Here is a 15973-nt window from a genome sequence, read left to right as displayed (position 1 = left end):
CTGCCAAACAATAATATGCAAAAATACAACAAAACATAATGGGGGTGGGGATAGCCTAGTAGTACACAGAGTTATAAACTCTAGTTGTGTCGAGTCACTTGACTAGGCCTACAGTACACTGGACACAAGCGTAACTGTTAGTGCTGTGTAGGAGGATGACAACAAATGAAATCCATTAATCCAATCAGTGCCTGGAATTAATGCTGATGTATTAGCCGGTTCCTTGTGTAAAAACATTACCTCACAAATATACTGTTCATGGGTGGGCAAGCAGAAGAAGATCCCCGCCATGCCTTGAAATTGAAGTACTGTTGCTTTTGCCACATCCGCCCTAGCAAGCGTGTGATAAATTATTGGTGTACATTTAATGTAATCATACCTCAATAAGTCACACAGCCCGGGGGAAGAGGGTTAGGGTTTGTTAAATGGTTGGGAAGGGGGGTTTGGGGAAAGGTTTGAGAAAGAAAAACAGTACGCATGGACAAACATCAAACGACAGAATCTTTGTAGACTACCATATCCATATCACTATGTTATGGGAGAAAAAGGAAATGCATGCATGATGATTGATGATAAGGAGAGACCTGGATTACATACAGTTTGAGTTCAGTGTTGCCGGGCTTACCTTTACAGATAGCAAAGAAAATTTTAAAATATCTCTAGCGATGAATTATAGACAGAGAGCAAACCTAATGATAATAATAGTAATAACAACAAGAAGACACTGTTGTAATGATTGTAGACAAAAAAATGAATGATATTATTTAAAAGATGATGAAAGTTGATACTGTTACTGTGTTATCCTGGTCAAATGGTGAGTTGAATCTCGGCATTCCTCTTGGTCCTTCCTTCCATGGATGCTCCGTCCATCAATATTGGGTGACGCCACTGCCTGCCTGGCAGATGTAGATTCATTGGTAAGGCAAGTGTGCATTGTTTTCCCAAGTAGAGCACAGGGTAAGGCCCGGCCTGTAATTGTAGATGAAAAAACAAAAGGGATATTGAGATTGAAACCAAGTTGAAAAAAATGGACGAGTTAATGGTGTAGTGCAACAAGAACACTTTCCGAGGCGGCATTGATGCATCATCTCTACTCTAGGGGTCGATTACGATCCTGTATTATTTTTTTCGTACGACGAGTATCCGTAATTTTTTCCTTACGAATCGTACAAGTCCCGTCCGACCCGTGAAGTACGATTCGTACGGGAAAAATACATACGGATCGGCCCGATCCGTACGAATCGGATCGGGAAACGTTTTACGAGACAGACCCGGACACTTTTCCGTATAAATCGTAAAAATACAGTCCGAACGTACAAGTACAATCCGGACCGGCTTTCCGATTTACGATTCGTATGGAAAACGTCCCGTACACGGGGAATGACTTTACCCGCTACGAAGCGAACTTTGTACGACTCGTATCCCGGGAAAAGTTGTTCCCGGGGTGCGAGTCGTACAGGGGTACGAGTCGTACAGGCCCCGCCATGCATGTGAACGCACCTTACAACAACAGCGCGTATGTACGGTGTTACCCCAACATCGCGTATGTACGCACCGTACATACGCGCTGTTGTTGTAAGGTGCGTATATACGCGATGTTGGGGTACGCACCGTATATACACAACGCATGGGGGTTCATGGCATGTACGTCACATACCGGGGCACCGTTTGTTGGGCTCTGCTTTTACGGCTGTTTTTGGCTCCCGTAAGAAAAGAGCCGTACGGAGTGCCGCAGGGACGAATCGTACTTGCTGGGCCGTAAATCGCTGCTTAAATACGTCCGGACGTCGCGTACAGGCTGTACCGGATCCCGTTTGTGGTTTTTTTTTTACCCGTACGGTCTTTTGTACGATTCATACGGAAAGAGGCTTTCTGTACGAATCGTACTACCTGGGTTGTAAGGAAAGTTTACCGGGTACGAGTCGTACGGAGAAAACGCTCCGTACAACGATTCGTACAGCCTTTTTCCAGGATTGGAATCGGCCCCTAGTCTGTTTCCAGCATTCACCTACAACACCAACAGGACAGAGCAGGCCCATGGTGACGGCACCCTTTGCACATCCTCCATTTAGCGTACATTTTTTGAAAGAGTTGGACAAAGCACATATCCAGCAACATAGCATTTTACAATTTACCGCAGTCATACCACCGCTACACTTGACACCACCGCTACACAGACATTTAGGTCTGCTGTGGTTGTTGTTTACTTGTTTACCTTTTATGCCACTCATGAAACGGCCTGACTTATTCCATCAATCATCTCCGATCCGTGTACTGAGTGACTGTGAAGATACTATGTCACTGTGGTCATCATGATGGTGTTGTTCAACTCAGTATGCGTGTACCGAGTGAGTCCCCTTCCTATATTCAAAATTAAATGTATCGGCCTGCAGTAGAAGTACAAATTTGTTATTAAAAATACAAGAAGGGAAAAGGGACTTGAGTTACTTTTAGTGTGTAGATTATTACATAAAGTACACAATGAAGTAACTTCATGCACAACAAACAGCAACAAAATCACTCAGTCAGCGTCCAATGCATGGCATCATTCAGTACCTGTTTCTTCTCATCTTCAGTTAATGGGCAGTCTCTCTCGGATCACAAAGGAGGATAGCCATAGTAGTCATCATCAATCATGTTCCACTTATTTTGGAGGGACTAGGAAATATTTTTTCTTTTTTCTTCTATTTTGCATCATCCAATCATCATCTGACTTCTTGAGGGCAATGGATTTAGGGAGATTCAGGAGGATGGAGGAGCAGGATTCGGAGGAGTGTACTGTGATATGCAGCCAGCCAAAACTTGTATATGGCAATAAAACAATTAGAAGATGGTGGTGATCGATTTGTTGTGATTCAAAGTTTCTAACCAGAAAGACAGATACACCAATAAAAGAAAATAAGGGAGGAAGACAGTAAGAACTGGAAGTGCAAGCCTAATTGTCAGGGACGTATAGCTCGTCCTCAAACTCTTGGGGTTCAACCAGAAGTAGGTAATCATCATCTAACACACCAGTTCCGTCACCTGAGCCGCTGTCCTCATCTTCCTCCCTTGAATCATGTATTGTGTAATTCGGTGGTATAAAGTGCTGATTCATTTTGATCATTGTTAACCTCTTCACGTTTTTGGGCGAGAGACTGGTCCTTTTCACTGTTACAATGGAACCAGCAGCACTGAAAACACGTTCTGAAGAGACACTTGCGACAGGGCACGCCAGATAGTTTATCGCCAGCCTGCTGAGCACTGGCCATTGGGCCCTTTTCCCATACCAATACCTCAATGGGTTTTGATCAATGTATACCTCTGTTGGGTCGTCCAGATAGGCCTGGACCATCCGCTCAATGTTCAGGGGTGCAAAACATTTTTCTGGCTGTTTTCTTGTTGCATCAGCACTGGACTTACCAATGCCTTGCTGTAAATACCAATCCTGTAACGATTTTACTGGGCCTGAAGATCCATTTCTTGCTGTTGTAGATAGTGTTGGTGAGTGTTCTGAGCCAAACGCACTGCCCTCAGGCTCCGGAGTTGAACTTGACGCCGGATGCCCTGCTGCAGTACTTGTTGTGGGTTTATCTAGCGGGCTTTTAATTAGCAGCCGTTCATTTTCCAACTTACTCGCTGACTCAGCTATCCAAATTTTGTACCAGGCAAAATCCATTTCTGAAAAAGGAATTACTGTCTTCAGTGCCCATTTTGTCCGTGGATCCAGAATTGTGGCACAAATGTAATGTTTTTGTGACAAAATCTTATTTTGCACCCTTGTATTGTCAGCTAAGCGACGGGCTAAGCTCTCCACAAACTCATATGCTTATTTTTTTTCCTCTACATGTTTGTATGCTTCAGACACCTCCTTCAGCTGATGCTCCAGCATTTGCAACAATGGGATAGCTTGCCCCATAGTACAGTCCTCCTTGCTGACTTCACGTGTGAAGACCTCGAAAGGAAGAAACATTTCAGTCAGGCATTTAACTAGGCACCATTGATCCATCTGAAGGCTCATGCCTTTCACAGTAGCACTCCCTCTTCGCATGACATATTCACTGATTGGCCTGTACTGCTCAAACAGACAGTCAAGCATGTAATAAGTTGAGTTCCAACGTGTTGCCACCTCCTGGACGAGTGCTTTGACTGGCATTCTATAGTCACGTTGAATGATCCTCAGCTGCTTCCGAGCTTTAAAAGAATGGCTGAAATGGGTGCATATTCTTATGCAGGTGGTCAGTAAGTTGCTGACTATGGCTTCTTTTTTCAGAAAGTCTTGAACAATAATGTTAATGCAGTGCGCCAAACACAGAACCCTGTAATAGGAACCAAGCTCCATGGCCTTAAGTACATTACTGCCATTATCTGTGGAAACAAAACCAATCTTAAGCCCTCTTGGGTGCAGCCGTTCAAAAACCTTGCTTTGAAACTCTTCCAATATGTTTACAGCAGTATGAGATTTCTCCATGGCGAACATGGACACAGTTGCATGTTTCCGAGTAGCTTTAAAAATCTCAGCTGTGTCAACAGCACCTACTTCAGATACCTTATCTCTAAACCCCACAAATGAGACCCAGTGTGCAGTGATGCACATGTAATCAGCGGCTTGGCAACTGGTCCACACGTCTGTTGTTAGGTGGATATTGTGAACAGCACTCTGCTGCAAAGCTTGTCCAACCAATTCCAGCACATCATGATGTAGTGCTGGGACAGCAACTCTTGCGAAATAGGATGGGCTGGGAACCTTCCATTTAGGGCAGATCGTTGACATAAATTCAAGGAAGCCCACCCCTTCCACAAATGAAAAAGGGAGAAGGTCCAGAGATAACATTTCAGCCAGCTTCGCATTGTACAACCGTGCCGTTGGGTGGTTGCGTTGGTACTGCCCCTCCAACCTAAGCATGCTGTCAGGGGTAGTCTGGATTATTTTTCTTTGTGGTGCAGTTTTCTTTAACCCAGTTAGGCTCAACGACGCACTTTGTTTCATAATCATTGCATTACTACTTGGTCGCCTTGGTGTCTCAGCCTGACTAGGACTCTTACTGCAGTGCCACTGAGATGTTGCTGAGGAGGATGTTGGGGGTACTACTACACTACTGGGGAAAGGGCTATACATGTCTCCCTCTTGTTCACCTTCCACCACGATAATATCGTCCCCTGATTCTTCATGCCCAACAACAATGGGTTTAGTTTTACTTTGTTCTAAGCCAAGTAGGTGAGCCTCCCACACGATAGGTGTACCAAGCTTACCCCACCTAACAGCATGTCTACAAATTGAGCATATAGCAATGTTCTCCTCCTTACTGCTAACCGAAAAGAAGTACCAAACTGAGGAGGAGAACTTTCTGGTGCTGCGGGATGTGCCACTTTCAATACCAGATGAACTGGAGGGTGGGCTTGGAATGTGACTCTGAGCAGCTACACTGCGACTTCTACCACTACCTACTGAGGTGGTGGTTGAGCTGGATGTAGGTACCTGCCTTTCCTTTGCAAATGAAAATATGGAAGCTGGAGGTCGTGGTGGTGTTACCTGTGTAGGTGGTATTTGTGCTACATCCCTTGCAGCCATTTTGGATAGGGTAATAATGTTGGTCTCCATGTCCTTTGGGCCGGGAGTGATGTCCGTGATGATTGGATCGTCATCATCATCATCCCCCTCTTGTCATCTACCTCCATAACTCTAAGGCTTTCTGTAACCTTCCTTTTCACTAGCCTTGTCTTGTGGCGTGCATCACTCTCAGACTGAGCTGGTGGCTTCCAAGTGGCATCAAGATCATCAGAAGCGGGGCTTGAAGAAGAAGATGATGGAATAACCCTCCTTTTCCTTGCTGGGGTCTGGAAGACAATGGATCTTCTGAAACAGTGGCTTGCCCCTCTTTGACTGCAGGAAGCTCGATTTCCTGAAATGCCCCTACTTCAGGAGGGACAACTACTATTGTGGGCTATTGTTGTGGCTGTTCTTGCGGCTGCTGCAGTTGTTGAGGCTGCGCCTGCTGCTGCTGTTCTTGTGGCTGCGCCTGCTGCTGCAGACTTATCTGCTGAGTTTCCGCCTGTGTTGATTGTGTACTACTTTGCGATACTAACATTTCAGCATCGCTGCTCGTTAGTAGACTGGCTACCTCTGCGACACTCATTGGCTTGGACCTAGGTTGGTGGGGTTGGCCCGCTGGTGTGGATGTGCTGCTCCCAGCTTGGTTCCCGCTGGACAACGCTGCTGCAGGTGTGTGTTTTTTGGTCCCAAAAAACACATTTGCCGGCACACCAGTCGTGGTTAGTGTCTCTTGCTTTTTCTGTTCCTTCTTCTCACCTGCAAATTTCTTGGTACTGGAGGACCTGGTACCTTTCTTTGGGCCCATTTTCTTAAGAGGTCAGACAGGAGGCAGGTGCACAAGTTGCAGAGATGTCTGTGGTCACAGTTGGACGTGATGTGGTGCGCAGCAGGACTTCTGTCTGGCAGTACAATGGATTATGTTGATAGTTACCTCTTCCTCTGTCTTTATGTGCACCTAAAAGCAAATAAGCCAGGAGAAGAACATCAGTTAAATGTTGCATTTGTTGTTGTGGTTCAATTACTACTCTAGTACAAACAAAAAAATAGAAGATGTACTGTAGCCACTTGTGAGACTTTGGCAACAAGGGCTATGGTATACTACTTACAGTATACACACACTACACACTCAGGAAGTATAGGAAAGAATAAGAACAACCACAGAAATACAAATGTAATGGAAAGGAGCTACTTCTGGCAAAGGGGATGGATGGAAGCAGTAAGCCAATAGGAAAACCATGCAGGCCCATACTAACTCCCACCAGAAAAGGCCACCAGCCACATGGACACTCACAAGCAACAAGCAGGAGGCCTGGGAAACAATGAACTGCCAAAAGGCCTATAAAGAAGCCAGGCAAAAGATGCATGCTAAACCACACTGATGTGCCTTTTTAATGCAATAAAATGCAAAACGAAAATCTACAGGGCAAAAAAAGGTCTGCAGGGTGCACACCAACACCCTAGGCACACACAACAAAGGCATTTCTTTAACACACCCCCAAAAACATTTTCCAACTCAATCCAATGCCATCCATGCCCTAAATGATGTTCAAATTCAAAAGAACACACAGATAAACACTTGTTTAATGCACTTGTGGCTACCTGCTCTGAGCCCACTGGATGAAGGCAGGCCCGTGGGCAGACAAGGCCACACAAGCTTGCAGGCCTAGGCCTCAAAATGGCCGCCAGCCACATGGCCAGGCCCACCCAACTACAAGAAACAGAAGACAGACAATGCAGGCCTGTTGCAAAAAACACACTGCCTGCCTTCAAAATGGCCGCCAGCCTCATGGCCAGGCCCACAACAAGAAGCCTAGGCCACAAAGGAATACCATGCAGGCCTATATATGGCAAAAGCAGCACACTAACTCCCACCAGAAAAGGCCCACAGCCACATGGACACTCGCAAATCACAAGCAGCAAGCTGGAGGCCTGGGAAACAATGAACTGCCAAAAGGCCTATAAAGAAGCCAGGCAAAAGATGCATGCTAAACCACACTGCTGTGCCTTTTTAATGCAATAAAATGCTAAAACAAAAATCCACAGGGCAAAACAAGGTCTGCAGGGTGCACACCAACACACCAGGCACACACAACAAAGGCATTTCTTTAACACACCCCCCAAAACAGAAATACCCCCCAAAAAACACATTTTCCAACTCAATCCAATGCCATCCATGCCCTAAATGATGTTTGAAAAGAACAAGTTACTTACCTTCGGTAACGATGTATCTGTAAGAAACATTAGTTAGTTAGATTCCTCACCTTAGAATATCCCCAGGAGTCAGGCTGGATCCGGAAAGATTTTTGTAGCAATACCCCTTGCGTGTCGCTAGGCGTCGTCTGCGGCTCCGCGTCCGTCGTTGGCGTCGTGCGCCGGAATGACGTCGTCGGAGTACTTAGACGCCGCCCTCGCGCGCTGACGTCAGTTCTTGTACATAGCTTTCCGCGCCAGGAACGCAGAGCCATGCAAGAGACCGACACTGGTGCCAAAAAGTCTAGGACCCTGAACAGGATGGCCTTAACCCTAGATGTCGGTTCGCAGAACGGGGAGGATGGGTGGGTCGGTGAGGAATCTAACTAACTAATGTTTCTTACAGATACATTGTTACCGAAGGTAAGTAACTTGTTCATCTGAAAGAAACACGTTAGTTAGATTCCTCACCTTAGAATAGATACCCCAGCAATACCAACCCCGGAGGTGGGTCTGCGAACCAAGATCACACCAGAAAGTCCTGGAGAACAGAACGGCCAAAGAAGCCATCTCTCCGGACTTGGCTGTCCAGGCAATAGTGCTTGGCAAACGTGTGCAGTGAGGCCCACGTCGCCGCCTGACAGATGTCCTGCAAGGGAACTCCCCGTCCCAGGGCAGTAGTCGCCGCTGTGGCCCGGGTGGAATGGGCTCTCAGCCCAACAGGAGGGTCCTTTTTCACCAAGGAGTAACAACCCACCGTGAGAAGGTCCGCTTGTGTACAGCCCTCCCCTTCTTAACACCTACGTATCCAACAAAAAGTTGGTCGTCCACCCGGAACTGTTTGGTGCAGTCCAAATAAAAGGACAGCACACGTTTGGGGTCCAGACGGTGGAGCATCTCTTCCTCTTTCGAAGGATGCGGAGGCAGAAAGAAGGTGGGCAATGTGACAGATTGCCCGATGTGAAAGGGGGTCACCACTTTCGGAAGAAAGGAAGGACGAGTCCGGAGGACAACCTTGTCCGGATGAACAGAAAGAAAAGGAGGCTTAGATGACAGAGCCTGGAGCTCACTCACCCGTCTAGCTGAGGTGATAGCTACCAGGAAAGCAGTCTTAAGAGTCAGAAGACGAAGGGGACAATTGTGAAGAGGCTCAAAGGGAGCGGACATCAGAAAAGTCAAGACAAGATTCAAATCCCACTGAGGCATTACGAAGGGGACAGGAGGGAACATGTGAGTAATGCCTTTAAGAAAACACGAAACAACAGGGGATTTGAAAAGAGAAGTGTGATCTGAAAGCCGTAAGAAAGCAGAGATTGCAGAAAGATAACCCTTCAAGGTGCCCAGAGCAGAACCCTGCTGGGCCAAAGAAAGAAGAAAGAGGAGAACCTCAGAAGAAGGGGCGGAAAGGGGATCCACAGCCTTTGCTGTGCACCATGCCACAAATTTGTTCCACCTGCAGGCGTATACCGTCTTTGTGGAGGGACGCCTGGCTGCCAGAATGACATCACAGACTTCAGGAGGCAAGTCAAATGGCATCAACTGTCGCCGCTGAATCTCCACGCATGGAGGTGGAGAATGGACAGGTTCGGGTGGAGGACCATCCTCTGCTGCTGCGACAGAAGGTCCTCCTGAAGAGGCAGTCGTAACGGAGGATCGATTGACATACTGAGTAGCTCGGGATACCAGTACCTTCGTGCCCAATCCGGAGCCACTAAGATGACTTGGGCCCGGTCACGCCTGAGCTTCTTCAGCACTCTGGGCAGAAGTGGTATAGGCGGAAAGGCGTACAACAGACCGCAACTCCACTCGCGACGAAAAGCATCTCCGAGCGAGTGCCGCCTTGGAAATTCCAACGCGCAGAACTGCTGACATTGTGCGTTCTCTTCGGTGGCGAATAGATCTAACCAAGGCTCTCCCCACTGAAGAAAGAGACCTTGCGCCACGTCCGAGTTCAGACGCCATTCGTGATCCATCATGCACCGGCGGCTGAGTTCGTCTGCTCTGGCATTCAGGGAGCCCGCCAGATGTTGAACCACCAGGATGATGCCCTGGTGTTCCAGCCATGTACAGAGGCGCAGAGCCTCCTGATAAAGGGTCCACGACCCCACCCCGCCTTGTTTGTTGCAATACCACATGGCGGTGGTGTTGTCCGTGAACACCTGCATGACACTTCCCCGGACAGAGGGAAGGAAGGCTTTCAGTGCAAGCCGGATCGCTCTCAGCTCCAAAAGGTTGATATGGAGTTAAGTCTCCGCCGGAGACCAGAGGCCTCTGATCTCCGCCTCTCCCATATAGCCCCCCCATCCCAGGAGGGACACATCCGTCGCTACTACATGCTCCGGTTGGGGTAGGGAGAGGCATCTGCCGCTGACCCAATCGGGGTCCATGAGCCACCACTGCAACTGTTTCGCAGTGCCCTCCGAGATCAAGACATGGTCGGACAGGTTGCCTCGATGCTGGGCCCACTGAAACTTCAGGTCCCACTGCAGAGCCCGCATTCGCCACCTGGCGTAATGCACCAACAGGATGCAGGAGGCCATCAGCCCCAGAAGCCGCAGCACCGACCTGACCGAAACCCAGGATAGATGTCGAAAGATGGGAATCAGAGCCTGAATATCCCGGACCCGCTGTTTCGGAGGATAGGCCCGGAACTGCGCCGAATCTAGAACCGCTCCGATAAAGAGGAGCTTCTGGGAGGGACTCAGGTGCGACTTCGGCACATTGATGGAGAACCCCAGCGAATGCAGGAGGTCGGCCGTAGTCTGGAGGTGGGAGACGACTTGCAGGGGCGAGCCCGCCTTCAACAGCCAGTCGTCGAGATAGGGGAAGACTAGAACCCCTGATCTGCGCAGGTAAACTGCAACCACCGCCATCACTTTCATGAACACCCGAGGGGCACTGGTGAGGCCGAAGGGGAGCACGGTGAACTGAAAGTGCTCCTGACCCACCGTGAACCGCAGGTAACGCCGGTGGGCCGGCAGAACGGGGATGTGAAACTAGGCGTCCTGCAAGTCCAACGCTACCATCCAGTCTCCAGGGTCGAGGGCAGCCAGAACCTGAGCTAAAGTGAGCATCTTGAACCGTTCCTTCCGGAGGAAGGCGTTGACGCTCCTGAGGTCCAAGATAGGGCGTAGGCCCCCTTTGCCCTTCTTGGGAACCAGAAATTAGTGGGAATAGCAACCACGACCTACTTCTGGACCAGGAACGCGCTCGACGGCCTCTTTGGCCAAGAGGGCCGTAACTTCCTCCCACAGAAGATTCAAGTGATCCCCCGACATACGGTGGCACTGCGGTGGCATGGCTGGAGGGTTCGTCTCGAAGGGGAGGGAGTAGTCCCCAAGGGCTTTGCCCGCCTTGCGCAGCACCACTGAGAAAGCTGCACCTTCCTCCGAGGCCACAGTCGGGGCTAAACCGGGGAACGGCGTCGTCTGGGGACGGCGCCGGAGGCGGAACCGGTGTCTGCGCCGGCGGAGGAGGCGTCGTGAGGTCGACCGGCGCCGGCAGAGATCCAGGCCTGGATCCCTCGGGGACCTGCGGCGTCAGGACCGAAGTCGTCAACGGCGCCGGGGCCGGAGCCGCCAGCACGCGAGGTCGCCCTGTCGAGCCCGCGGGGCCCGAAGGCGCGCCGGCAGGCATTGACGGCGGAGCCAGGCCCCTCATGGCCGAGAGGAAAGCACTGACCTCCGCCCGAGTCGCGTCAGTCCCAGGGACCGGCGGGTATGGAGACGGATGCGTCTCCTGCCGCTCCGACTGAGCCGCGGGGTGGGACCACCCTGACCCTCGGCCGAGTCGCGCGACCGGCGAGGGAAGTCCGAAGAGCAGTGTCGCCTCTTGGACTTCTTTGATCACTTCGACTTACCGAAGACTTCGAGCCCGATGAGCGACGATGGTGACTGCGGCTCCGCGACCGGTCCATGGACCTCCTCCTGGACCGGGACCGTGAACGGCGCGGAGCCGAGTGCCGAAGCTCGAGAAGCTTACGGGACCGCTCCCGCCTAGCTTTCGAGGTCAAGGCCTGACAACCGAGTCACGACTCCGCGTCGTGGTCGGCCCCCAGGCAGTAAAGGCACCGGCGATGGTGGTCCGTCACCGACATCAGTCGATGACAGGAGTCCCAGGCATCCTACCGGCACCAGAGTCGAGTCGACAGAAGACCAAAAAGAGTCAAAAAGTGACTAAGGGGTAAGCTCTTCCCGGATCGGCGCTGTCTGGCACGGAAAAAAGAAGAACTGACGTCAGCGCGCGAGGTCAGCGTCTAAGTACTCCGACGATGTCATTCTGATGCACGACGCGGAGCCGCAGAAAACGCCTAGCGTTGCGCAAGGGGTATTGCTACGAAAATCTTTCCGGATCCAGCCTGACGCCTGGGGATATTCTAAGGTGAGGAATCTAACTAACGTGTTTCTTTCAGATACATTCAACACACACCAAAGGAACAGTTGCTTCATGATGCACCCACACATGACTAGCTCTGGGCCTACTGGCTACCCCCAACAATTTAAAAAAAAGAATGATGAGTACCAAAATTGTAGTTGCAGCAACTGAAATGCCCCCAATCAAACAGACACAACACCAACTTACTTGTAAAATATCAAATTCAAAAGTGCTCAAATCCAATGATAATGATACAGCAGACACAAAGAGTGATCCTTCCAGCTGAAATTCAAAGGCAGAATGAACAGGAGATGGACAAAGCACTGAGAGGAGCCAGATGGACGGGAACAGGAAGTTGGAGACTCTGTGGCACTTCCTCCCTCTCCCCCTCAAAAGTTTTTTTTTTTAAAAGGACTCCTTGCACAAAAAAGGACAGCCAAATGTCAATCAGAGGAGTTTTTCCATCCAAATCATTATTTAGAGAAGGTTTTATCGCGACCTTCACCACACTTCCGCCGGATATCGATGGCGCGTCCAAAATGACGTGTTCGCAATCTCATGCTCTTTGTCGCGGTGGAGATTGACGTGTTTGCGACCTCACGCTCTCTCTCGCGGTAGAAAATGATGTGTTCGCGATCGCAGACTCTCGCGGTGTCTGATGGCGAGGAGAATGACATGATCGCGATCGCGAACTCTCACGGGATAGAGGCTATCATCATCTCGTGGAGCACGCGAACGGATTGGAAAACTCGTGGGTGAACGCATGGATCCCGGTAAGGCGATTGCGTGCCCGAGAATGCATTTTTAAAGCGCGAACATGAAAAAAATCTTCGCAACGCGGCAAATAGCGGAAATTTGGGCATTTTCGCACTCTCCGCGGAACGCGAAAAGGACAAAATATCGCAATTCCGCGAGCGGAACGGAATTTGATGCCCACCCTTAGTGCTAGCCCTAGAAAGTCCAAAAGGGTTTGGTCCTAACTCGATGCTAAGTGTCCCTAATCTTTAAATTTCCAACCGCGACATTGCCCATAGAAGCTAACGGGAACCCGCGGTTGTGTTTATACACTGCACACGGCCCCAGTGGGTCCCCTATGTCACTACCTTGGGTGGTTCCTTGGGGTCCCAGCGATTCTGCAGACTCTAGGCCTTGTGTCTAGGTCAGTCGTGGTTCTTATACCACTTTATTGGTATATGGTGTGGTACGCCCCTAGGGCCCAAACGTGTATTTGTGCTATTACTGTTGATTGCTAACTTGTAAATTAAGTACTTCGAACTCCAGTCTCATAAAGAGACTAGAGGGGTGTGTTTTATCTTAAAAACATATCTTTTAAATACATACCTGGGTTGGTTGTCCTTTCATTTGATCATTCAAGAGATTATAGACTGGTAAAACAAGCTGCTTTACATTCCTTCAAGACTTAGCCTGAAGGCCGCTCTCCATAGCTACCACTAGGATAACTTTCAATAAAGGTTGCCTTTAACCTATTCACCATAAGGGGGTTGTTTAGACTGATACAAGGTGCCCACTATAATTAGTGGACAGCATATATCAGGCCAACTTCTCACATTGGTGTTCAGCGTGTGGAATTCCAGCTTGCTATTGTTTTACCAGATAATCTCAATTGAATTGATCAACTGAAAACCACTAAAGGTACCTTAGGTACATATAATATCAAGTTTAGTATACAATAAGTTCTACTGAACTTAGAGTTGTGTGGTAAGGGATAGCAAACCCTTTCTACAACTCAAGAGAGTTTAGTAGGCCACACTAGTAGGTCGTGCAATACACCACACCACATTAGTAGTCTAATCAGCCAGGAACCAGTGGGTCCCTGCCAGAAGCCAGTGAGCTTCCTCCCTATAGATATGAGGATATCTCCTTTGCCCAGCTTAGGGCCTTATGTTCCATTAGGAAGCTGAAGACAGGCAAAAGTCCAACCACCCAGCATCTCATAAAGATACTCAAGCTGGATGATCTCCCAGGACCTAGTGGTTCTGGTGAGGTAGGCAGAGTGGGTGGGGCAGCAGCTGAGGGCGGGCCTAGGAGTGGAAATTCCCCTGACCCTACCTCTAATGCTGACCAGACTGATGACAATGATAAGGATCTGGTGAACCCAGCTCCCCTGGATGAGGATGAGGAGGATGACAATAATGCTCCCCTCTTTGTTCCTCCAGGAAGAGTTGAAAGTAGAGCTAGAAGGGATAGATCTCTCTCAAGGGGATCTGTCCAGTCTAACTCCTCTATAGGGACCTCTGGGTCTTCTCACAGAGGGAGGGAAACCTCACAGGAGAGGTGAGAGAGACTGCTGAAGTATGAGCAAGACAAGTTCAACCTCAGAAAGCAGCAGAAGCCCTAGAGCTCTACAGAGCTAGTAAAAAGGAGGGACTAAAGTCCCTTGGTGGCAGCAATTTCCCTAGAGATAGGGAGAGGTCTTATGACCATAGAAACCTAAGTAAGATTGTCCCTCCCTACCAGAGTGGGGATGACATCCACAAATTGATAACTGCCTTGGAGAGGACCTGTAAAGTACAGAAGGTCCCTCAAGGTCAGTGGGCAGCGATCTTATGGCTCTGCTTTGCAGAACAATGTAGAGATAAGCTCCTCACTGTAAGAGAAGAGGATGCCCAAAAAGCACAAAATCAAGACTGGGGTGACTTTGTTGACTATGCTGCTAAGGCTCTGGAAGGTTGGTTACTGGGCAGTAAAGTGTGTGACTTCATAGGATTGTACAATCTGATAATGAGGGCGCAGATTCTTAATAACTGTCAAAAGCAGCTGTTGCACCAGTACCTGGTAGACTCTGATCTGACCTCTCCCCAAGAATTGGGAAAGAAGGCAGACAAATGGGTCAGAACCAGGGTGAGGCAGAAGGTATAGAACAAAGGTGGTGACCCAAAGAAGCAAGATTGTAAGAACTCTGACAAGGGTGGGGACAAGGGAAAAGGCCAAAAGAAACCTTGGTGCAAAATCTATAAACAGAAAACTCACTGGACCAGTGACTGCACCAAGTCCAAACAATCTACTCCAGCCACCATTGCCCTAAGGCAACTGTTCCCCTTAGTACAGCTACAATAGGTGGTGGCAATGTTCAGAATACAGGTGTAGTAGGGTTGAACCTGGGTTCTGAGATAGACTCTGGCCTAGTCAGAGTTCCAACTCAGGCTGCGCTTGTCTGTGATGGGGGCATGGATATGTCCCCCAGTGTGAGTCCCAGTAATCTGGGCAAATACAGATAACAGCTTTTGATAAATGGAGTAGAGGCTTGGGCAATCAGGGACACAGGAGCAAGTGTCACAATGGTGACAACAGATCTTGTGGATCCTGGGCAGATTATACTTGGTGAAATGTACCAAGTGACCAATGCTAGCAATGTCAGAACAGACCATTCTCTGGCGGTTGTTAACTTCTCCTGGGGAGGGGTAACCGGCCTTAAGAAGATTGTGGTAAGTGCAGACCTTCCAGCACAGTGCTTGCTTGGCAATGATCTAGAGACTTCAGCTTGGGCTGAAGTGGAGCTCAGGACACATGCAGAAATGTTAGGGATCCCTGCTCATGTCTTTGCTGTGACTAGGTCACAGGCCAAAATGTCTAAAGCTGAACAGGCCCTGGATTCTGGAAAAATGGACCAGGTGCCTCACAAGAGGGGGAGCAGTAGGGTTAAGGCAGAGCCTTCCCACCTGACTCAGAATGCTGATCAGTCTCCCCAGGGGGATGATCTGGTGCTTGAACCTGACCAGGTTGAATTCTAGGGCCCTTCCAGGTCTGATCTGAGCCAGGAGCAGAAAACTTGCCCTTCTCTTGAACCCCTCAGGAAGCAAGCTGCTGATGAGGCGGCTGGGAATGCTAGTGGCACCCATAAAGTTTATTGGGATG

General features: G+C 49.2%; 1 protein-coding gene across 3 annotated transcripts in view; it reads right to left on the bottom strand.

The window, feature by feature from the left end:
• The window catches only part of LOC146863365 (zinc finger BED domain-containing protein 6-like), a 223956-nt gene that overhangs the window by 128619 nt on the left and 79364 nt on the right, over positions 1-15973 (bottom strand). Inside the window, exon 3 of one of the 3 annotated variants that reach the window (XM_085642795.1) lies at positions 1182-6488. The exons of the other annotated variants lie outside the window; for them this stretch is intronic. Within the exon in view, the coding sequence (XP_085498921.1) occupies positions 3809-5581 (1773 nt within the window). The 5' untranslated portion in view covers positions 5582-6488 and the 3' untranslated portion in view covers positions 1182-3808. Of the gene's footprint in view, positions 1-1181; positions 6489-15973 lie in introns of those variants that run through there. 3 annotated transcript variants of the gene reach the window in all.

The sequence above is a fragment of the Triturus cristatus genome, chromosome 2_2 (assembly GCF_964204655.1).
Source record: "Triturus cristatus chromosome 2_2, aTriCri1.1, whole genome shotgun sequence".
Lineage (NCBI taxonomy): Eukaryota > Metazoa > Chordata > Amphibia > Caudata > Salamandridae > Triturus > Triturus cristatus.
The sequence above is the reverse complement of the archived record's forward strand: the minus strand, read 5'-3'. Positions and strand labels throughout refer to the sequence as shown.